Source organism: Taudactylus pleione, unplaced genomic scaffold (genome assembly GCF_031769625.1).
Source record: "Taudactylus pleione unplaced genomic scaffold, aTauple2 ptg000363l, whole genome shotgun sequence".
Taxonomy (NCBI): Eukaryota; Metazoa; Chordata; class Amphibia; order Anura; family Myobatrachidae; genus Taudactylus; species Taudactylus pleione.
The window spans coordinates 1,185,059-1,208,957 of record NW_028284764.1 but is presented as its reverse complement, the minus strand read 5'-3'; the positions used below and the strand labels follow the sequence as shown (position 1 = coordinate 1,208,957).

The 23,899-nt window shown below is 46.2% G+C and overlaps 1 protein-coding gene across 2 annotated transcripts in view; it reads right to left on the bottom strand.

The window, feature by feature from the left end:
* Positions 1 to 7,764, bottom strand: part of EHD3 (EH domain containing 3) — a 51,691-nt gene extending 43,927 nt beyond the window's left edge. The window contains exon 1 of one of the 2 annotated variants that reach the window (XM_088444428.1): positions 7,118 to 7,764. In XM_088444428.1, coding sequence (XP_088300554.1) covers positions 7,118 to 7,344 — 227 coding nt within the window. In that variant the 5' untranslated portion in view covers positions 7,345 to 7,764. The remainder of the gene's footprint in view (positions 1 to 7,117) is intronic. The other variant, XM_088444429.1, reaches the window with a different exon arrangement.
* Positions 7,765 to 23,899: the final 16,135 nt, after the last annotated feature.

Below are 23,899 nucleotides of genomic sequence, written 5' to 3'. Positions count from 1 at the left end.
ATAAGAGAATAAATGAGAGGGCTGCAAGGAGCACTTTTGGCGGTGCTTTACCAGTTTTCTGGGATGGTGCAAAACATTTTAGACCAACAAAATGACATCTGCGAGGTGACGGAGATTGGGCCTCATTACCACACTTTTCATCAGTTTAAGCCATTTTGCACCTTGCAGGTGCAGGGTTACAGGAAAGCACATGTCTAGATGCACTCTGACCAATGTGATACAAACACTCCCAGGAAAGGGACACAGGTAATACAGTCACAATGATACTCTCCATTAAAAGAAAACAGAAGGCTAATCCATGCTGTATTTTGTGCTAAAACTGCAGAAATGTAACTGAATGACCGTCGCCTTCATTTTATTACATTTTTTGCACAAAACACAGAACGGAGGATACAAATGTTTTTTACTATTAGTACAGGATGTACCAAGGTAAAAAAAAATATGGTAAAACCCCGGAAAATGGTGTTTAACCGCATTTCTCATGTGCGCCAAACCCGGAATGCAAAACACTTCGGAGTTTGGACCAGGTGGGTAACGCCTTCTTTAGAGGACGTTACCCAATAAGAAGCCTATGGGCTTCTTTTTACGACGCCCCCTGAGAGGGATCCAAATCCGATCTCTCTCAGCTCCCCTGGCGGTGTTTGCGTCATTCTGCACGTGCGCTGAATAACGCCAGAAGGACTTCTGGGTCATAAACCCGGAAGACCCTCAATTGTAAAGGACAGCTCTTACTGGGATTTTATAGGTACATACCAGTGATATTATCGCCAGTATTTTCCTGATAATTGGCGGCATCGTAGACGCGACAATTAGTACATTCCACCCTTGGTCTCAAAGGTCCCCTCCCCCGTCTATTTTATGCAAGTGTAGAGTGAGGTGCCCAGGAGGCACTACTGGGCCTCTACCCACATTTTGCTAAGGAGCTGAATGTTGCATGGTTTTGTCCCTGATTTGGAGGAGATTATTGCATGGTAAAGGCGAGACCATTTAGACCGCCATCTTGCCTCAAGGGGGATCCTCCAAATGACTCTGATGCTTTCATTATTACCACGGTTGAGCAATGCAAACATTACTCTATAGATTATCTGTGATGCACCAAAGAGGATAGACTAAAAATGATTTATATACAGCATATATTGCCCTGTAACAATTTCTGGGTGGCGTTTCCTTGTAGGGTATGGGTACACATGGTAAATTCCGGGCTAGATATACAGCAGAACTACCCTCAACTCATTTATTACACTGTATACACTGCACGGTCAGTGGAGAGTCTGTCCATGATAATCACAAAAAGTGCCAACCAATCATCTGTGATGTTACAGGCTGTGCTTGAAAAATGACAGAAGCTGATTGGTTGGTACGTTCTCTCTACAAGGCTTAGTACATCTCCCGCTAAATGTAATTTTTACCGTTGCTCCTCGCCCACACACTGACACACCCAAACACAAACTGGGTGAAGCACTGCACCATTCTGATATTAGGTGGTTATTCTGCATCCCAGCGAGGGTTCTGCATCACATCTAGCAAGTTTTAGTTGTGCTTCGTAGAACAGCCCCAGTTAACATTCCAGTGGATCTACTTCATGGCCAGTTAATTATAAAACAAACATAATAAACTCTGTAAGAACTGTACATATGAGCAACTACTTTGTCAGACGGTGAGAATCCTACCCGCAGCCATCAACATACAATTAAAAATTATATACTTGTCTCGAGAGCAGACCTGAAAATAGTCTAAAACAAGCTTGGACAACCTATAGCTGTCATGCTGCTGTACAAACATATTCTCATTATGCTGGGGCTTGTAGTTCCCCACAGGCTGCCGGTCCACAAGCTGCCTCACTTTGGTCTAAAAGCGGGGGTAGTTTAAGATTTGGGCCCTATGCTCAATGACAGACTGGAGATCGCAGACCTCACATTGCGAGAGTATCCGTTATACATACAGGGCCTGGCTCACAGGTGCTTGTAAATTAATTTGCGCAATCGAAAGACGCAAAATTTACACATTGTGTATGCGCACAACTTGTGTCTGTATCTTGCACACGAGCATGGAGACACGGAGAAGGTATTAACGTGTAAAAATGGCGCACAGTGAAGGCGTACAGTCAAGCACCCCCCCTTCAGGGGTCGGTTATTGTAAGTTACACAGATCTCGAAACACGCTCGCTAGGAGACGCAATTGTTGCACGTGCAAAGACTTGGTGCATGTTTTGCTTCGAAAAGGCGTGGGCAACTCAAAATAAAGACCATGAAACGCACGAGAATATATGTATCTGAACGGTCGCCATGTTTTCATTCAAGTCTACATAAGGGCCGCAGGGACAACTTTTAAAAATTTTGCTGAAGATTTTCTGTTAAACAACTGCATGAAAACCCATGGCAAAAATTAAGTATTAATATCACTAAATAAACATCGGCAACAATACTGACACAACCCGTACGCACTTATGTACAGCGCCAAACTGGTGCAAATACACACGGATAATGATGGTCGCCAGCGCCATCTAGCTACATCCGAACATCGGACTGCAAATTCACCTTCGGTGCATCTTTCATTGCGTCTGCATATATTATAAAGGCATTTGTGGGCGTATGGCAATTTTTATTGGTACATGAAATCAATACGTATTATAGAGGGTTTTTGTATATTTACATCAAACAGTGAATGTGTTTCTCGCTAATAAAAATAAAAGTTTCTTATACTTATGACCCGTTTGGGTGTAAGCGTTAAGTATATGGATGTAGGAAACAGCTGACGCTATTCTGGCGCATATGCTACTGGTACAGAGCAATTTTTTTTGTGTGCAGTCTCCCAGGTGTCTTAGGCCCTCATTCAGAGCCGCTCGCTATTTGCGGTCGTTCGTTCTAAAACTAGGGGTGGCTATTCAAACGAACCGTTCGCTGTTTGCGGTCTGTTCACGCCTCTTTGTCTGAATGAGCGAACAAAACTTGCGTTCGTTTTTTGGAAAAATACGCCCCCTGGCCGCTATTTATTAGATTAATCGAGTACATCGACAAGGGTATGAACTGCTCGCTATTCTTGGGGTTGGGGTTTGCTACCACGTGGTCAATGACGCTGCTGTTTTAAATATGCACACCCATAAAACGCCCGTTTTGACCTTTAAGCACGCCTGCGTTCTGATTTCCACTCCCCGTTTTCAAGCACCTTCCCCTGTTACCACCCACAAACGCCTCTGTCACTCAAATTAGCAGGCATTCGCTATTTTGCGAGCACATGAATTTCGGCCGCACTGACTGGTTAGCGCATGCGTATAACGATCCGTACGCATGCGCAGTTGGGCTAACATCGCTCGGAACGAACGAGCGGCCGCTTACGAGCGGCTCTGAATCAGGCCCTTAGTTTTTGCCCGCATGTGCGGTAAATGCTGTATCAGCCGGGTTTAGATGTACAATCAATGGCTAAGCACATAGGACTAACAATCAGAGGGATCATTAGGGAATAGATCATTTATTTAACAGGGCAAATAAACAGAGTGAAGGTTACACAAACTGTTCCGTAGTGCTACACCCTAAGGCTTCATTGTGTTGGCAAATATTTATGTACATTTCTTGCAGCCAGAGCAACCCCCGCCTGCGCTTCCACGGAGAGCCGAAGATCACCGAGTAACAATCTCCTACACTATGGGTGTGTGGGGTCTCTGCGCCTTTACCAAGGGGCTCCACGTCACCACCCAAAGGGTGTGCACAATATAATGGATCCTTATGTTTTAAATCTCTGTGATAAACATCTGCAATATCATTATGGGTGTGATATAAAAAAGGTAGAGGCAGTAACAAGGTCGACAGTCAATTGGTTGACACCAGATGGTCGGCATGCAATAGGTCGACAAGGACAAAAGGTCGACAGTGCAATCGGTCAACAGGTTCAAATGATCAACATACAGTTTAGTTTTTTGTATTTTAACCCTAATCTTAACCCTCACCCCCATAGTACCTAACTGTAACCCTCTGGTGTCTAACCCTTACTATCCCCCTAGTGCCTAAACCTAAGCCTAGCCTAGCCCTCCAGCTAGTGCCTAACCCTAACCATACCCTCTGGCAGCCTAACCCCAACTTCCCCTATGTAAAAAAAAAATAAAAAAATAAAAAATGTAAAAATAAAAAATGTGCAGCCCATTTTTGTGTTGACCATTTGAACCTGCCGACATTTTAAGCCTTGGATATATATTATGGCATACCTCCCAACTGTCCCGCATTCAGCGGGACAGTCCCGTTTTTCTGGGACTGTCCTACCCGCGGACCGCAGTGTCCCGCGGTGGGGTGGGGGGAAGCATACACCGCTGCTCTGCATAGTAGAGCAGCGTGTATGCAGAGCGAGAATAGATGCTGTGCGCATAAGCATCTATTCACAGTATGGGGGAAAGCCCGGGTGCAGCTCAGCATCTTGGAGATGTTGGGCACGCCCCATTAGTGATGTAAACAGGGGGCGTGTCATTAGACCACGCCCTTTTACGATCAGGCCACGTCCCCTTTTCAGACGCGCGGGCCAAAAGCGCGCGGAGGTCCCGATTCTGGGACTCCGAATGTTGGGAGGTATGTTATGGGGGTGTGCCGGTGAGAACTTCATAGGTTGCTCTCGCCCCCACCCCTCCCACCTTGATCCACGCATCTCCCGGAGAGGGACTTGACTTGTAGAATTAAAGACAAGTTAAACAACAAAGTCTCACTGACCTGACCAAGCAGAGGAGAGAATTTGTAGTTTTAAACTATAAAATTTATTTCTCGCATAATTCTACCCAATACTAAAATGTTATTTTTGATTATATCATCCTTTTATTCACAAACCAGAGTGCACTCAGTCACTGATGATATAATATTATTGTAGTTACGGGAAGCCATCCGGAGCATTATCGCGATCAGGACCAGACGCTGTAAGTAAATCCATAATAGAGACAGTAAGATCACAGCGAGGAACTTGCTGTATATATTCTAATGTACTTGGAGAAAATGCTTTTTTTATTTACTACAAATAACAGCACTAACAGCTTTAATGTATTTTTTACAACACATGTGAGGAATTTTCATGTGTTAAAATGGAATCTAACTTGAGCGTTCCACATAAAATATGCAAAGCATCAGACTCATAACTGCTAGACTCCATGAGTTATCAGTTATTTAAAAATAAATGTAAGTTGAGGCCCATTACTTTAGTGATTCACTGGGGAGTAAATTGGCCAACATGTCCTGACCACTGTACATGGCCATAATACACATCTATTACACTGTATACAGACATAGGACACTACACCCCCAACATGTCCTGACCACTGTACATGGCCATAATACACATCTATTACACTGTATTGGCTATCAGCTGTCACGAGTATTGGATAGCCAATAAGATTCGGTTTTTAAAACCGAACGGAACCGAGTAGAACCGAACCCGCTCACCCCTAATACAGACATAGGACACTACACCCCCAACATGTCCTGACCACTGTACATGACCATAATACACATCTATTACACTGTATACAGACATAGGACACTACATCCCCAACATGACCTGACCACTGTACATGATCATACTACATCTATTACACTGTATACAGACATAGGACACTACACCCCCAACATGTCCTGACCACTGCACATGACCATAATACACATCTATTACACTGTATACAGACATAGGACACTACATCCCCAACATGACCATACCAAACTTCTATTACACCTGACAGTGTGCATACCTCCCAACATTCGGAGTCCTAGAGTCGGGACCTCTGCGGAATACGGGACAGTTGGGAGGTATGCGTATGAGCTCGCGCAGTGCTGTATACGGTATATACTATATACCTTTCCACTGTGTCTGCAGAAGGGGGATGTGGTGACCCTTAAAGGAAGAGTGTCCTTAAAACGAACCCCCTTTTTGTCACTGTAGGTGGTGTTCCCAGCACTCAGAGAGATGTTGGGCAGCCCCAAAGCTCTCCCTGCAGAGTGAAAAGATGCTGTGCGTATGCGCAGCAGCGTTATTCACCAGACGGTGACTGTTTCACCAGAACGTTCCCCATCTGCGGGTTTTATTTTATTAGTGCAAGGTAAGGCTGCAGGTGGCATCCTTTTGGCTTTTAGCCCGATACCAGGAAAACCACAGTATATTTCCTAGAAATGAATGGTCATTGGTAAATTAATACAATTAGATTTTATTCAACTCCCCCCCCCCTCCTCCCTTTACCGCGTCCTTTAAAGTACACCTAATGCTACCACATACTGGTGGCGGCCATTTTGGATGCGGAGCCGAATATTCATAAGAACTGAGCCAATCATTTCACTAGGGACTACAGACACCTCTGAGGCACGAGGTTAGAGCAGTAATCCCTGTAAACTAATCAGCGCAACATTGGTACCACCCATAAAATGACTGAAATGAGTGTGTGGGGGGGCAATAGGAAATTTTTGCTATATACACCATATCGGCATCGGTATATTTACTAAAGTGCGGGTTTATAGAAGTGGAGATGTTGCCCATAGCAACCCGTCACATTCTACTTATTTATCTAGCACCTTCTAGATCTAGAAGATAGTAGCTAGAATACCGATTGGTTGCTATGGTCAACATCTCCACTTCTAAAAGAACCCGCAATTTAGTAATTATATCCCACTTTTATCAGCGGTCACAGTATAAAGGATATTTGAGTCTACATATTAATTTCAATCATTTGCCCTTTGCTGCTGCTGATGACTAAACTTCTGACCCTTCGAGAGGTAGATCCAATCCCAATATGGACGCTCTCAGTGGACGCAATTCCACAAGAATTCAAATAAAAGTTCTCTGCATATAATAAAAGTTATCTATACACATTACTGGCCTACACAGTAAAAAAATATAATAAAACCTATGTGATATGTTGGAGACTTGTTATATGCCAGATCTCACCTACTAACCCTTGGGGCTCAGAATGGTTTTAGAATAAAATAAAAATGAAATTAAATTTCCCTTTAAATTACCGCCCGTGATGGGCAAACATGATCCAGTTACATTTCGCCCATTATAACGTGTAGTTTAGTATAATTTCCAGCTTCTGTGCCAATGTGAACGACTTTGATTAAATTTATTTTATTCTAAATAATCGGCACCACTGCAAAGTTCCTACCTGATGAAGGTGGTCTTCCCGGTGGAATACTGACCCACCAGCAGGATCATGGGCTTATTATCAAAATCCGCATCTTCCAGTGCCGGCGAATGGAACTCATGGAACTTGTAGTACTCTTCCAGGGGAAGCAGCTTGGTCTTGTACAGTTTCTTCAGCCCTTCGCTGACAGTCTGGAAAACCTCAGGGTCCTTCCTCCGCCTGTCATCGGTGCCCAGCCAGCTGAACATTGTGGATGCACTGGGCAAGAATCTTAATGCTGCTGCAGAAATCTATATATGGCAGGGGGGCTGCTCAGTCACACCTGGGAAACCAGCAATAATTCTCAATAATGCAGGAATGTCTCTGTGCAAGGTCCAATAATGCCAGCAGGAATTGATGCAATGTACACAGCTCTGATGGAAGAGATGCAGCTTCTCCTGTCCCCTCTCCTGCTGCAAGGTAAGTACAAGGTAAGAATTGCAATATCAGAAAATGACAGACCCAATATACACATGCAAAAGGGAGAATGGATTCCTTTAATGCACAATGCAAACCAATGCTCCTCTGTACAGCTGATGGGATGACAGGGCAGAGGATCCAAAGATGCACATTAGCCTTTTCCAGCTGGATTTAAATGCCAGCAGCCCAGGAAACTGGTCTATACCGGAAATTCCCATCTCCTGGCAAAGGCAGCCCAGCTGTGAGCATTGGGTGAAGCCGAACTGGGCGGGGCCATGCTGTAGGTGTTGTCACGTGGAGCTTACAAGCACTGCAGAGACCCAGTTCTGGGTTCAGCTGCCGTCTGCGGGTGCGGCGCTGCCATCTAGCGACTGCAAACGGTAATGCTGGTCACCTTTCCCCCAGTCTAAATATAGCATAAGGCTAAAAATAATTGGTGACTTCATATCTTATTTTCTTACCAATTTCCAACGCCCGTGCGGATTGAGGCCATGTCTGCAAGTATAATTATTCCTATTAACATCTTGCTAGCAGCAGGCAGTGCTGAATCACATGCATTATTGGTTTACAGCATCAGATGAAAATAACTTTTGGAATTAAAAACAGCTACAGAAGTATCTCTAAATCCTGGCAAGTATGAAACTGTTTTTTTCCTGCTGCACTATATGGGAGACTTTTATTATTATTATTATCTATTTATTATTATTATTTATTTATAAAGCGTTGACATTTTATGCATTGCAGGGGTCTTGGCACAAATTAAGTCAATGACATGAAAGAGAAGTTACCCACATAAGCTTTCAATCTAAAAGGTAAATACAGTATTTAGTAATATAAATGATTACATTTCAATGTAATGTGATATGTACAACAGCGCCATCTCTCTGAAATAATCTTTATTGCATGACATGAGGAGAAATCGCTATTTTGCATTTTTTTTTTTAATCAAAACAATATTCATTATTCAGAATAACATTTGGACAACATAAGACTATTATTTATTCCTGGATATTTTTGTCTGTAATGGATATACTGTTCTGATGTATTTATAAATGATTGTCCAGGTACACAGTGCTACAGTTTTCCCACATGGGGGCGCTGTGCTGCCGAAGCTGTGCGTCTGCCACTGTGGACCTTGGGCACCAGTCATGGTTTCTGAATGTGGTTACAAAGACATGCATAAATGTAGTGACTCTATGCATTTTTGCTTGTGCTTTATCCTATGATAGAAAAAGCCATTTGCAAACAAGACTAAGTACATAGATTTTCTTATGATAATGATGCTCTTAGTGACATAAGATTATCTCAAGATGACCTGGATGTGAAGACTGGTTCTAATACCTCAGAGCCAGGGGCGTATCTATAATGGGTGCAGTGTGTGCGGTACACAATGGGTCCAGGGGGGCCTACACCGCACACCCTGCCCCCATGCTGTATATTATACTTAGCTCTCTGGAGTCCAATGTTAGTGCTGCGCAGATCGCTGGTAAAATGGCGAAGCTGCCATTTTCCCCGACATTTGTGCATGTGTAGTATAGATTTCACTAGAAACATGGAGCGGCATCAAGTCTCCGGAGACCTGCGCATGTGCAATAGCGCGATGCCGGAGTCTTCTCGCCTGTGCCTCCCGTGAGAGAGGGAGGGGCCTGCAGGGAGACTGCACACGGGCCCCATCCTCTCAAAACGGGATGTAGTTATGAGACCGACGCCCGCGATGCCACCGGTCGCAATACCGACAGCTGAATCCCGACTAGGGACTTAAGATAGGCGTCGAAATACCGACTCATATCATAATCCCGACACCGGAACGCTGAAGGACGCCAGCCCAAATGAGGTAGTTCGGTGGCGTTAGCCGCTGGGGGGGGTGGTTTAGGGTGCGTAGCGAGGTTAGTTTTTTTTGGGGTAAGGTTAGGGTTAGGCAACCCTAGGGGAGTGGGTTAGGGTTAGGGACCCCCCAGGGGAGGTTAGGGTTAGGCGCCTCCCAGGAGGGTTAGGTTTAGGGTGCGGTAAGGGGGGGTCAGAGTTAGGCACCCCCGGGGGGAGGTTAAGGTTAGGCACTAGGGGGGGAGGTTAGGGTCAGGCACCACTAAGGGAGTGTTAGGGGGGGGAGGGGTAGGAATAGGGTACTTATCTGCCCTGTCTGGATCTTCGGGCTGCCGGCGTCGGGATATGAACGGCGGCTATTCAGCCGCCGGACTTCATACCCATTCCCTCAAAACAGTTATCTCTTCTAAGCTACCCCATTGAGTTAATTTGCTGAACTCAAAGATGAAGGCAGGATCCAGAGATTAATAATAATACATCAGATAAGGGGGCTAGGCGGCAGTACTAAACGGGAAAATCACATTTTAATCAGTCATGCAATCCTTTTGTGAAAATAGAAACAGAAAAAAGAACCACAGAGTAGGCCTGTACAAGATGGATGGGAGGGAGGGTTAGGAGCCTATGGGTAAAATCAAAGTATACCACCTAGAGTTTCATCAGCCTCCACTAGACATTTTTGCATACCCTCTCGGAATGGCTGGGAAGGCTCCCGAAAATCGGGTGGCGCTCCCTGTCAACCAGAATGGTGGGCAAGTCTCCTGAAGTCACCAGGCCGCCATCGCCCACTTTCCAAGTGAATCGTGAAGTACAGACAGCCGATGAGGCAATTTTCATTGAATCTCATCATCATGGCTTCGCCTCCCGTTTCACAATGCCAGTAATCGCGGCATTGTATAGCGGGTGGCGATCACATCATCACGCTCCCAGGCCCGCCGACCCCTGCCATGGCCAGCCCTCCCCACAGTGCCAAACTGGCTGCCCCTTCCAGGAGGGGGCAACCAAAAGCTTGGAAAGTATACCACAAGATGAGCTGTTTCGGAGATGCAGAATGTTTGCATTCCGAGAGGCACGAGCCGATTTGGAGAATATTCTGCAGGAACGACTATCAAAGAATGTTGTAAAACAGTTGTGAGGGGTTTGGAGCACGGGAGCTGGGTTTTCTTGCTTATTCCTGTTAAGAAAAACATCAGGGGAATCAACTGAACTATGTCAATACGTTTCTCAGAGTCAAATATTTCATGATGGCATCCATAAGACCCATTACTCAGACTCAGGATTTGTGGGAACTAGAGCACAAACTTACACTTAATGGTTGTTTTACCTGTAGATCACAATATTGCAAGGACACTCTCTCAAATTCTCAAAGTTTTGAGCAGGAATGTCCGGTACAAAGTTTTTCCGTTTATTTCGGTAGCGTTGCCCGAAACACTTGCAAAGGCCCCCACTAGTGGTGGATTTTAACTAGGAGGGGATGCAGCTACCCCAGTAAAAATTCAGAAATGTTAATACAGTGTTCTGTTAGTTATTAGTACTCTATGCTATAGATTTAATGTCGATTATCTGTAATTGGCCTCTTGTTGGGAGAAGACACATCTTCTACCAGATGTTGAGGTTTCTCATTGATAACAGAAGGTGTCAGATATCCTGGCCAGTTGATTGCTAGTAGAACACGTTATAGCAGATCATGAGGCTAAGACTATGACTTGCATTATCACCGCAGGAAGGTCCTGTGGGCTAAGGATTGGCAAATTAATGGCAACAACAGATGCTGTTTGTTGAGCCGGTGAGCAAGCAAACGTCTTACGCCAATGGCACAAGGAAGGAGAAGACGAATCTCACCCACAAGAAAGAGTTTGTGTTGGTGGTTGCGTCCAGCTAGCTCAAAACCTGGTGAGTAACTGAAAGTCCCTCATTGTAAAATTACCCCAATGGAGACCGGCTCAATGGGCCTTCACGTGTGGTATCACAGCGTCTACGGAGGATGGAAAATACAGTTTCAGACATCATGCTCTGACCCGAAGAAGCCCAGAATATTTCAATGATTCCTGTTAGCATTTTAGGATTATGTTATGGTCGAGCATTCAAGGGGACCGATAGTCGCGAGTTGGACGGAAACTGCTTAACATGGGTTCAAGAACCCACAGCCGCGACTTTTTGCTCTTCAATTAGAAATCTGCATTAAGGGCCTGATTCAGAGATGTACGCTAACCCGCCTGCGTTCCTGGAAATGGAGGGGGTGCTGCGGCCAGGGTTTGCGTCCATGGATGCAGACTTCCTGGCCTCTGAGCAGCCGCAGACTTGGCAGCTCTTCTGACACGCAGAGATGCGCATGTACTCGCAGTGGCTAATTTATGCACGCCCATGTAACGGCATTTAAACGGAGGGGCACGCCTGCGTTTTTCTGACCACTCCCCTTTGCCACCTCCAACCGCTGACAACCTGTCAGTCACTTTTGACGGGATCCCCTGTGCGTTTGTAATCGCAGTGTGATCGCCGTGCACACTCACTGCGCGATTGCAAAGAATCGCTCAGAAAATTGCATTAGCGTCCATTTCTGAATCAAGCCCTAAGTTAAGACAATGGGGGCCTATTCATGATGTTAATTATCGGACCCTGATAATTAACATTCTAACTTGCCACGGCTGCCGAAGCAATTCATCATTGTTCCGGCGCGGTGACAGCTGATGCGAAATCAGGTGTCCCAACAATTGGCTTCATTGCTCCTTATCTCCTGCTTTACCCCCTTGATGAATGGCCCGATAACTTAGGGCCTGATTCAGAGCCGGACGCAATTAGCGCTCGCTCGTCCTCAAAATAGGGGTGGCTATTCAAATGAACCGTTCGCTGTTTGCGGTCTGTTCACGCCTCTAGGTCTGAACGAGCGAACAAAACTTGCGGTCGTTTTTTGGAAAAATACGCCCCCTGGCCGCTCGCGTCCTACGTCATGTCCGCTATTTATTAGATTAATCGAGTACATCGACCAGCTTATGAACTGCTCGCTATTCTTGTGGTTGGTTTTTGCTACCACAATCTTGCGAGCAGTTCTGGCTCAAAAATAACCCAGTGACGTGGTCAATGACGCTGCTGTATTAATTATGCACACCCATAAAACGCCCGTTTTGACCTTTAAGCACGCCTGCGTTCGGATCTCCACTCCCCTTTTTCAAGCACCTTCCCCTGTTACCACCCACATACGCCTCATTCTGTCACTCAAAATAGCAGGCATTCGCTATTTTGCGAGCACATGAATTTCGGCCGCACTGACTGGTTCGCGCATGCGTATAACGATCCGTACGCATGCGCAGTTGGGCAAACAACGCTTGGAGCGAACGAGCTGCCGCTTACGAGTGGCTCTGAATCAGGCACTTAATCTTACAATTACAGGTGAAAATGTTAATTATCACCTTCATTTGTAAAAATTAAGTGATGATGAATAGGCCCCAATGGTAATTAATGGAGCTGTAGAGATTTATCCCTGCGCAGGTGGACATCATGAAAGATGCATCATGAAAGCGGTTTCTCACCTACTTAGGGCAAAATTTACTAAGCGGCGATTTCTATTCTAAACCCCGGCGGTTTGGTGGCGGTTTCTATTCTGTTCTAAACCCCGGGGGTTTGGTGGTGGTTTTGCAGTGGTCTCTAAACGACAGCCCTATTCTATTCTAAAATGTGTTTTGATGGCAGTTTTGCAGCGGTTTTGGTCTTAGTAAATCTGTAGATAGCAAAACCGCCGTCAAACCACAGTCAAAACACATTTTAGAATAGAATAGAATAGGGCTGTCATTTAGAGACTGCTGCAAAACCGCCACCAAACCCCCGGGGTTTAGAATAGAATAGAAACCGCCATCAAACCGCCGCTTAGTAAATTTTGCCATTAGAGTGCACTCAGCAGGGACATGAATGCAAGTCAGGGTGTCCTCTCCGCTGCTCCTGGGAGCAATAAGATTAAATACATACTGTACAACTTCAGTGATCATCTTCTACAGGCAAATTCCCCTTCCTTTTCTGTTTTTGTGTCTGTTGTATAAACGTATCTTTTTGGTTCTTTAGTAACTGTACTGGTATCTATGCACAGGTGACGGCTGAGGTGCATGCGCGATTCTTCCATTCTCTTACTGCAAGTTTCCCTGTGCAGCCATTTGTAAAGTCGCCAGGCCCGGAGTGATCCAGGTTTGTGGAAAGGCGTCGCCACCAAACAGTCCCATTTGTAGCCGCAGTGGGAGGACTGTTGGTCATGTGGATTAATGTGAGAAGTGACCATCTAGTCTCAGAGTGTATCTGGGTGCATTGGGGGGTGTTGATATTTTAATACTGATTCCTCAGGATAATCACAGCATGGCAGCTTCAGCGAGGGAATCTGTATGTTATACCGACGGACCTAAACCCGGCGGCTGAAATACCGACGCCGGAAGGCCGGAAGATGGAGATCCCAACAGGGTAAGTATTAACCCTATCCCTCTCCCCCCCTAACTCTCCCTCTTAGTGGTGCCTAACCCTAACCTCCCCCCCTAGTGCCTAAGCCTAACCTCCCCCCCAGGGGTGCCTAAACCTAACTCCCCTCTCCGCACCCTAAACCTAACCCTCCCGGGAGGGTGCCTATTCCTAACCTCCCTCCGGGGGTGCCTGATGCTAACTCCCCATTCCCCTAGCCTAACCCTCCCAAGGGGGTGCCTAACCCTAGGTCTCCCCGGGAGTCCCTAAAGCTAACTCCCCCGTGACTAACAGCTCCCGACACCCAGCTTACCTATGTTCAGCATGCCAAGCGTCAGGATTTCGGCGTGGGGCTAATGATAGGTGTCGGCATTTAGATGCCTAGCATTAGTCCCATGCCGGGATTTCACTGTCGGGAAGCTGGCAGTCGGCATTTCGACCGCCAGCTTCCTGACTACGTCCCTCAGCAAGTGTGGCATTAATGTGGCAGGCAGTCATCCTAATGGTGCCTTGTACACTTCTGCCCACATACATCTATACAGAAATCACGCCAAATAGACCCGTTTTGCGCGTCATGATAAATGCAGCTAAGCTATTCCATACGTCTGTCTCCATCATTCATTTACTGAATTTGCACCTTTTTTCCGCGCTGCTCATGTGATAAAAACACAACGTACGTGTTCCCTGTATACCACTAGTGGATTTATGTGCTAAAAAGAGAAACAATGTGAGACCGGGGACAGATCTGAGTGAACCGCACCAGGCAGCATAGCGCGAGTTTACACTGCCACGATTTTGAGAAAAGTGGAATTCCTCAGTCCCGAGTACACTGCCTGATGGTGTGTGCTGCAGTGAAAAAAAAATCACTTGTGGCATATGGTGCATACACACGGGACGACCGTCAGCGATAACGCTATCGCTGAACGATCTCCTGGGTGTGCTGGATAATTGATATCGATCATCCAGCATAACACCAACCCAGCAACGACCCGCGATCAACAATCGTGGGTCCCTATAGTAACCTGGTCGATATCGACCAGGTTGGTCTGCATGCACGGGCGATGGACGATATCGTTATGGTCCATGCCTGCCTGTGCATCGCAGGTTGTTGGTGGGGGACCAAAAAATGCACGATATGAACGATAACGGTATGATCGATAGCGTTATCGTTCATATGGAGCATTTTTAATCGTCCCGTGTGTTATCACCAAGACTGCATGTGATGCACAGTGTACTGGAGTGGAAATGTCTGCTTGGAGTACTGTACTTGTCATTCCTGTTGGTACAGTCAGCAATTAGTGCTGTATAATTACACAGGACAGTCATGTTCTACTGACTGTAACGGAGCCGCAGCCAGCGGAATGTTTACACGTGGAGAACGGTTGTATAACTTTCCCTAGACATGTTACCCGTGGCTACGTTATTCAGATCACTGCCTGCAGCCATTCACGCTAAATCATTAACAGGATAATGACTAACAAAATTAATTAAAACAGCAAGATATAGGTTTTGAAATTTAAATACATTCTTCTATTTGTCTTTGTTTATTTTTTTAGAAGGTTTACCTCCAGGTCCGAGGTGGACTTACCAGAGAGGACAATGGGCCTGATTCAGAGCCAGACGCAATTAGCGCTCGCTCGTCCAGAAAATAGGGGTGGTTATTCAAATCAACCGTTCGCTCTTTGCGGTCTGTTCACACCTCTAGGTCTGAACGAGCGAACAAAACTTGCGGTCGTTTTTTGAAAAAATACGCCCCCTAGCCGCTCGCATCCTACGTCATGTCTGCTATTTATTAGATTAATCGAGTACATCGACCAGGGTATGAGCTGCTCGCTATTCTTATGGTTGGTTTTTGCTACCACAATTTTGCGAGCAGTTCTGGCTATAAAATAACCCAGTGACGTGGTCAATGACGCTGCTGTTTTAATTATGCACACCCATAAAACGCCCGTTTTGACCTTTAAGCACGCCTGCGTTCGGATCTCCACCCCCCGTTTTCAAGCACCTTCCCCTGTTACCACCCACATACGCCTACTCCTGTCACTCAAATTATCAGGCATTCGCTATTTTGCGAGCACATGAATTTCGGCCGCACTGACTGGTTCGCGCATGCGTATAACGATCCGTACGCATGCGCAGTTGGGCAAACATCGCTCAGAGCGAACGAGCTGCCGCTTACGAGCGGCTCTGAATCAGGCCCTATGTCCTACTGTCAGACAATTCTCCATCCCAATCAGCTTCTGAGCTGGAGCGCTATAATGTCTTTTGGGATCGGCTGAATATGTGGTTGGGTGGTGACCTCTATACACTTTCCAGCAATCCTGCAAGTCCCTGTCCCATCCAAGCCGCATCCAGATCTGCCCAAACCATGCCTGCACCGTATTTGCTGGTGTCCAGTTCTGTCCATGGGTCTAATATACTAGGCCGACATTCACAGTGTCGACTGTCATAATGAGAGTGTCAACATGCTTATACTGCTTTTGTGGAGCAGAGCAGAAATCAGGATTCGGTTTATGGATAAAGACTACAAGAAGGAGATATAGGGGTGGGGAGGGGGAACCGCAGCTGCATATAGTGTAGACAGACGCACAGACATTTTCACTCTCTGAAATTTGAACCCTCTTATCTGGGGGGTTTATTATTAATATTGTATTACCAGTTATTTATATAGCGCACATAGGCCCTGATTCAGAGCCGGACGCTCTGACAGAGCGCTCGCTCTGAATCAGGACCGTCCTTCTTAATTTTTAGAACGGTCTCCTGGCCGCTTGCATAGCTGTGTGTGACCACCCACAGCTATAGCGAGCGGCCAGGAAGATGGTCGCGATGGTCAAGACCATCGCGACCATCGGGCTTGCGACGAGACCCTTGTGGTAGGATCTCGTTGCCGCAAGCCCTGGAGTGCTTTCGGCTCTATCAGAGCCGAAAGCACTCCCACTGACATCACTTGTGATGTCAGTGGGGCCGGCCCCAGACGGTAGGCGTTCCCATGGGAACGCCTCCGTCTGGGCAGCCACGCCCCCGGCACACCCACCAAGGGGGGCGTGCTGTCACTCACCATCGACAGCACGCTCCCTTTGGTACGAGACCCGGAGCGACGGCTTGCCCGTCGCTATCCGTCGTGCGCATGTGCACTGGACCAACATCGACCCGCTTGCGAGCGCTCAGCGCTCGCGAGCGGGTCTGAATTAGGCCCTATATTCCCTGTCACATGCTCACATACAACGTTAATGTTTGCTGGGAGCCAATTAGCCTACCAGTATAATTTTGGAATATAGGGGAAAACTGGAGCATCCGGAGGAATCCCATGCAAGCACAGGGAGAACATACAAACTCCACACAGGGCCGTAGTGGGTATTGAAGCTATGGCCTCAGTGCTGTGAGGCAGTAATGCTGACCATTACGCTGTCTGTGCTGCCCTAATGAATTTCAGTATCTGTTTTGCTCCTATATGTTTAACTTTACAATTTTTATGCGCCTTCCGAGCAAAGAGATAAAACACTTCGCACACACAAATTTGAGCCTGAACAGTCCCCATATCATGTCCCCTCATTTTCTATGTAGTGTACTGTATACCCTGAGGCCTGACCAAGCAGTAATGGAGGAGAAAAGTACTAGGAGGTTATACCTTGATGGGAAGTTTACATTTTTAGACAGTGGCCTCTAAATATTTTTCCACCTCACCATGATTTTATTTTGTGGCGGTGGCTTTAGAAAGTAGAGAGGAGACGTGGAACTGGCAGTGTGCTAGGCGGGTAATGGGGCGCTCCAGTGCAAAGTCTTTTGTGGTCAAGTCTTCTTCTTGAACGTCAACTAAATCAGTGCCCTCTAGTGGCCGTATTACTGTAAAACGTCAGCACTCTGGTTTGGGTTCAGCAAGAACTGTACATTACTCATTACTGGAATAAATCCGTTGTGGAAATGAACATGAAGAGCCATCCAAGATAAGGCCATTTAGTAAAGTGCAGTAACCATTAACTGCACCAATAGTATGTTCTCTTTATGGTGATTTCCCACTAATGGAGCTGAAAGCTACAACATAGCTGCATTATGTCCGTGAATGTGCTAATGGATTTGCTCCATCATAGTAAATTATTCTAATATAATTTTTTTGAACCATAATTTTACTCCGAGCTACATTTTTTTTTAGAGACTTAAATGACGTTTGCAGCGCCCTTCAGGAAACCCTGTTCTGTTTAGGGGAAAAAAAAATAACTTTACCCACAATAATAACCTTGTTATATCAATATCTTTAGTTCAGCCAATTCCCTGAAATGTTTTATTACCTAGTCATGAATACCCTTTTTTTTTGTTGATCAAACGTGCTATTGTTATTCTTTTGGGGCCTATTTATCAAGTTTTTTTTTTAAATAAAATTATGTACAAACTGCAGTTAATGCATAATTGTATGGTTTGGTGCTATGTACTAATAGCACAATGTATGAGATTTCACAGAAATCACCTAATTAGCATTGCAGATCACAGTCCCCATTATTATCAATGGGAAATACAATCTGACCCCTGTGTACCAAAGTCCAAGTCCTCTGCGGTATGGAAGGTAGATACTGACCACCAGTTTATGTCACGGCATCAGGTGCCGAAAAAACGAAAGTCCCGCGATTTATTATTTTATGACTTATAAAATAATACATTTTCTTCTTTAGAACTAAGAATTATGGAATGGGTCTGATCATGATTGTAATAAATGGTTTTTAGCTAGAATTTTACTCTATATACTGTGTATAAGTATATATATATATATATATATATATATGGCATTTTATGTTTATAATTGAAATCAGGTTCTAATGTGCAGCCATCTTCAGAGGGGTATAAAACTGCCACTTTGGACACATACTGGACACCTTTGAAAAAGCTGCACCTTGATGCAACGAAACGCGTCAGGGATTATTTACCCTCACCCACTTTTATTATATACTGGACTTTTCTAGGACAACAATGGAACGGTCTGAGCAAGCCTTGGGACCAAAAATTGACAAGCAAGTTGGAAGTAACCATGCATTCTTTTTTTTTGGACTAGACCACATATGGACACCGTGTGATTTGAGGATTCATTATTATCAACATGTATAAGAGACACTCCTCTATCGGTGACAAGGTCTATCATCCAGTGGACAGTCCTTACTATTTGCACCATCAGGCTCTCCCGGTGTCCATTACGAAGGTGCTGTGTATGAACAGGCAGATATTGGATTTTCACTAGTGATGTAGGTGAGATTACTTGCTCATTTAACTGTTACATAAGTATTGTGACATTTTATTATATGAAATTTAAATTTTATTTGAAATATATATATACAATGAAGAAAGCGGCACTCACAGGACTTCCAGTGGTTTAAAGAGTACAACACTTAGACCAAGCTGTTTGCCAAACAGCCTGGTCTAAGCGTCAGGGCCGTAGGGAGGGTGGTGCGGCCGGTGTCTCCGCACAGGGCGGAATCCTCCAGCGGCACCGGCCACACACTTCCCGGCGCCAAGGTCTGCAGGAAGAGAGACCTCCGGCAGTGGCGCGCGGCGCACAAGAACGACGGCACAGGATCCCGCCTGCCCTCCTCCCCTGGAAGGAAAGGCTTAGTGCTCAGGGGGAGGAGGGGGGCGGAGAGGGAGTGAGAAGGGTGGCAGTGCTGCACAGGGCGCACTGCCGTCCAGCTACGGCGCTGCTAAGTGGTTTACACTTTAAACCACTGGAAGTCCTGTGAGTGCCGCTTTCTTCATTCTATATTTGTCATGGAGGATATTTTCCCCCGGGGAGGGCACCAAGGCAAGGTCAGTGTCTTTAACAGGGAGTGCCGGTTTTCTGTATTTCTTATATGTATATATATAATATATATATATTCTTATATGTTTCTATATGTAATTAGTGTTTAGCGCTGCTACTTTGTTTGTGACCTTTTTACATGCTAGGGACTAACTATCCCTCTTCCTATAGTAGCTGCTTAGTTGTACAACTCACTCCAGCACCTGTTTAGTACCGATCTGGTATCTACTTCTTTGTACAGAGTCCAAAAAGCGAAACTTTTCAGAGTTTGGCCCCATTATTTTACCCCATCCTCAGACAGTGCAAACTGCTATAATTATGGTCGCTAACAAGCAGGAGAGCTCGTCCGGCCTTTCGTTCTCTCTCCCGCACCATACGGCAAAAGTGGGAAAATCTGTGCACAAGCGCAGTGTCAGCTTCTCCCGAAGGAGTCTTTAGGTGAGTGTACAACTACACACTAGACGATATTTTAAGCATTATAGCCGATAACGACACATCATTATGACAAAACTGTTTTATCGTGCAATAACTAGATTAAGAACAAATGGATCTCTGGTTTATTAGAAGATCAAGCCTACAACTAACAGATGGTGTATTACAATATAATTTAAAACTATACAATATTTTTTAAATACAATTTTTACAGGAAAATCACACAACAGTCCTCTTTTCTTGTATTATTTCAGGAACTCGGCTAAATCCAACTTGCACCTCGCTTTTGGGAAGAACCTGTGAACTTCTAAAGGTTAGTATACAAATATCTCTTATACATAAACTAACAACACAATACAATCCCTTAATTAACCTTTGAAATAATACATTCCTATATGTTTGCTCTAGAGCTAAATGTTAGTCTCCCTGGGGCAGATGTATGAAGCTCTGAAAAGTGATAAAGGCCCTCATTCAGAGCCGTACGCTCTGAGCAGAGCGCACGCTCTGAATGAGGGCCGCCCTCCATAAAAATGGAGCGTCCTCCTGGACGCTCGTATAGCTGTGGGTCACCACCCACAGCCTATACGAGCGTGCAGTTTGATGGCCGCGATGGTCGTGACCATCGCGACCATGGAAACTGCGAGCCGGAGCCTGCGGTTGAGGTTTTCAACCGCAAGCCCCGGAGTGATTTTGGCTCTATCAGAGCCAAAATCACTCCCACTGACATCACTAGTGATGTCAGTGGGCCGGCTTCTGACGGGAGGCGTTCCCGTGGGAACGCCCCCGTCAGGGAGGCACGCCCCCGGCACGCCCACCAAAGGGGGCGTGCTGTCAATCAACATCGACAGCACGCCCCCTTTGATCAGACACAACGAGCGAAGGAAAGTCCTTCGCTCGTCGCGTCTGGCGCATGCGCACGACGGAGCTCCCGCAGAGCACAACATCGACCCACTTACGAGCGGACAGCCGCTTGCGAGTGGGTCTGAATCAGGCCCAAAGTGCAGAGTGATAAACGACCAACCACTCAGCTCCTAATTGTCATGTCATGTGTTTGAAAAATGACAGTTGGGAGCAGATTGGTTGGTCATTTATCACTCTGCACTTTATCACTTTTCAGAGCTTCATACATCTGCCCCATTAAGTTCAAATGCAGTCACTTTTAAGTGAAGGAACAGGTACACTGATCATTGCCTGGGTTGATGCGCAGTCAGAGTTAGTAGTGCGCACTGCATATTGGGGATTCCTTGGTTGATTAATTTAAGATAGTCAGAAATCCCTAAATTCCTCCCTGCTTTCTGCTTATTGTCTGTCACTTTCCTGGAACAGTTTATGGCAGATAAATAATCTACTGCTCAAGGAATAACTTTCTCAACTCTCCTAGAAATACTTCAGGATACTTTGTGCTACCGTGCGGTGAGATCAACTGCATCTATTCAGCAGACCGTATCCTTCTGCAATTTCCACACTTTCTCAATATATTAGGTACTAGGGATCCCCGACTCGATGTTGGTCCACAGAGCATGCGCACGATGGAGACTGCTCCGTCGTGCGCATGCGCGAGCCCACGCTAACGACAGATCACCCGTCGTTAGCGGGCTCGAAGCAGACGGAGCGAGCTGTCGCTGTTGATTGACAGCTTGCTCCGTTTGCTGGGCGGGCAGGGGGCGTGCCCGGCCAAACGGAGACGTTCCTTTTCGGAACGCTTGCCGTTTTGTGGGCGTCCCCACTGACATCATCAGTGATGTCAGTGGGGAGCTTCCTGCTCAAACAGAGCAAGAAGCTCCCTGGGGCTTAAGGTTGACAAGACCCTACCCTAGGGTCTCGTTGTAAGCCCCGATGGTCGCGACCATCGCGACCATCTCCCTTAGCGGTCATTAGAGCTGTGGGTGTTAACCCACAGCCTAACGACCGACATGGAGGCAGCCGTTCAGGATGCAAGCGGCCGCCCTGTTTCTGAGCGACCACTTGCATCCTACGACCGCCTCTGAATGAGGCCCTAGGTCCCTTGTCCCTGAAACTTGGTTACTTCCAAATGTCAACTACTCAGTGGGCGAGACATCAATAACGGTTGGCAGCGTGACGCTATCTCATTTATGAGTCAGTCCTGTCTATCTCTTCTGCGGCTATTCTAGAAGGGCGCTGTATTCTACACTGATTATCCTGTTTGGCCCTTAGCAGATGTAAATGGTTGGGGATCACTGTGTAATGCGCAGGGGCGTTTCTAGAGAGGAGGGGGCCTGTGTGCAGTCTCCAACACGGGCCCCCTCCTCTCCATCCGGCAGCGCACTAAGCTGTGCACGGCCAGCGCCAGAGTTATAATGTATGCACAGGTCACCGGGAAAATGGCTGCGTCGGCCAATTTCCCTGTACTGCACATGCGCAAATGACGGGAAAATGTCCGCCGCCACCATTTTCCAGTCGTTTTACAGCGCCGGACCCCCGTGCCGACGTGGGACTCCGGAGAGGTAAGTAATATTATGGGTGCAGGGTGTGCGGTGCGGGGCCTGTGTTCCCCGCCCGCACTGCACCCATTATAGATATGTCCCTGGTAATGCGGTTTACTGTCTCTACCTCACTGCACAGAGGTGATAAACTATAGTTCTGTGAGAGGTCTAATCTCCGCTTGTGCTCACGATGCTATCGCTTCAGCCCCAGATGCCTCCTCCTAACTCCGACTGACTTGGGCCCCTGCGTCGCCACGAACCGCCTCTCAACAGCCAGGCTGGCTTAACGACCTCCGTCCGGATCTCCGCCTCTGCAGCGCCTCCCAGGACTCCCGTTAGACACTGACGGGAGTACCCGATTTCCTCCAGACAATCTCCGCTTCTTCCTACCACTCCTTAGTTTGCTGTCGAAAGGTCTACAGTCCTTGCTGTCCGCCGTGATGCGCTGAAGCCTCCATCTTCCCTCTCCAATTGCCGGTAACCCCCAGTTACTGCCCTGTCAGTGTGTGTCTCCTCACCTCATCAGTTCTAACATCCTAGGGCAACACCATACGTAGGTCCTTAGGGGGGTTCCTTCTTACATTTTCTCTGCATTAATGACCTTCTTACCCCATAAATATTAATTTACATACATCATGCTATACTGTATATATCAATAGGCTATATATATATCAATAGGCAGTTCCTCTATAATGAATATAATTCACTTCTGGGATATTACATGCCTGTCCAGGGCTTTATATTTAGTGAAATAGCCATACTGTACCTGAGACTAATTACCTGCTAGATCACCTGCTTTAAAAATTAGCCTCTTTGTGTCACTCACTATATGTAAGATTTTATACCGATATTGATTGCTGCGATAAGATATCTCTTATTGTAGTTTAAAAAACGATGCTTCACTGAAAACGTCTCAAAAACAGAATTGCTATATGGATACCATGTTTTTAAAGTTTCACTCAGCAACTGAGGTAGTCAGCATCCAGGGTTGTCAGGCAATGTATTGACGTCATTGCACCTCGCAGTTCCCGATGACGCCCCTTCATGTGACTCTTGTCGGCGGCTGTGGGGAATCCTGCATGAGTACACGTGCCATTTCTGAACGCTAACACTGTAATTAAAGGAGAACCAATCAGAACGCTTGAATAGCGATATATGGACCCGGAAACCAGAGGATGCGAACTTCTCCGGAAGTGGGCAGTGTGCGCTCCAGACTGCGTTTCAAGCAGCCGTATATTACCGCCAAGCCACCGGAGAGAGAAACCTTGAACCAAATACAGCCACTGGCTGTGGGAGACTGGACCACTTAAGGTGGGGACCGGGACACCGGTTCTTAGTGACTATAGACCCAAAGGAGGGGTAAGTGCCGTATGAACGGAATATTAAAACATTATATGCAACTAAAAGTAACCTATACCGTGTGGGACATCAGAC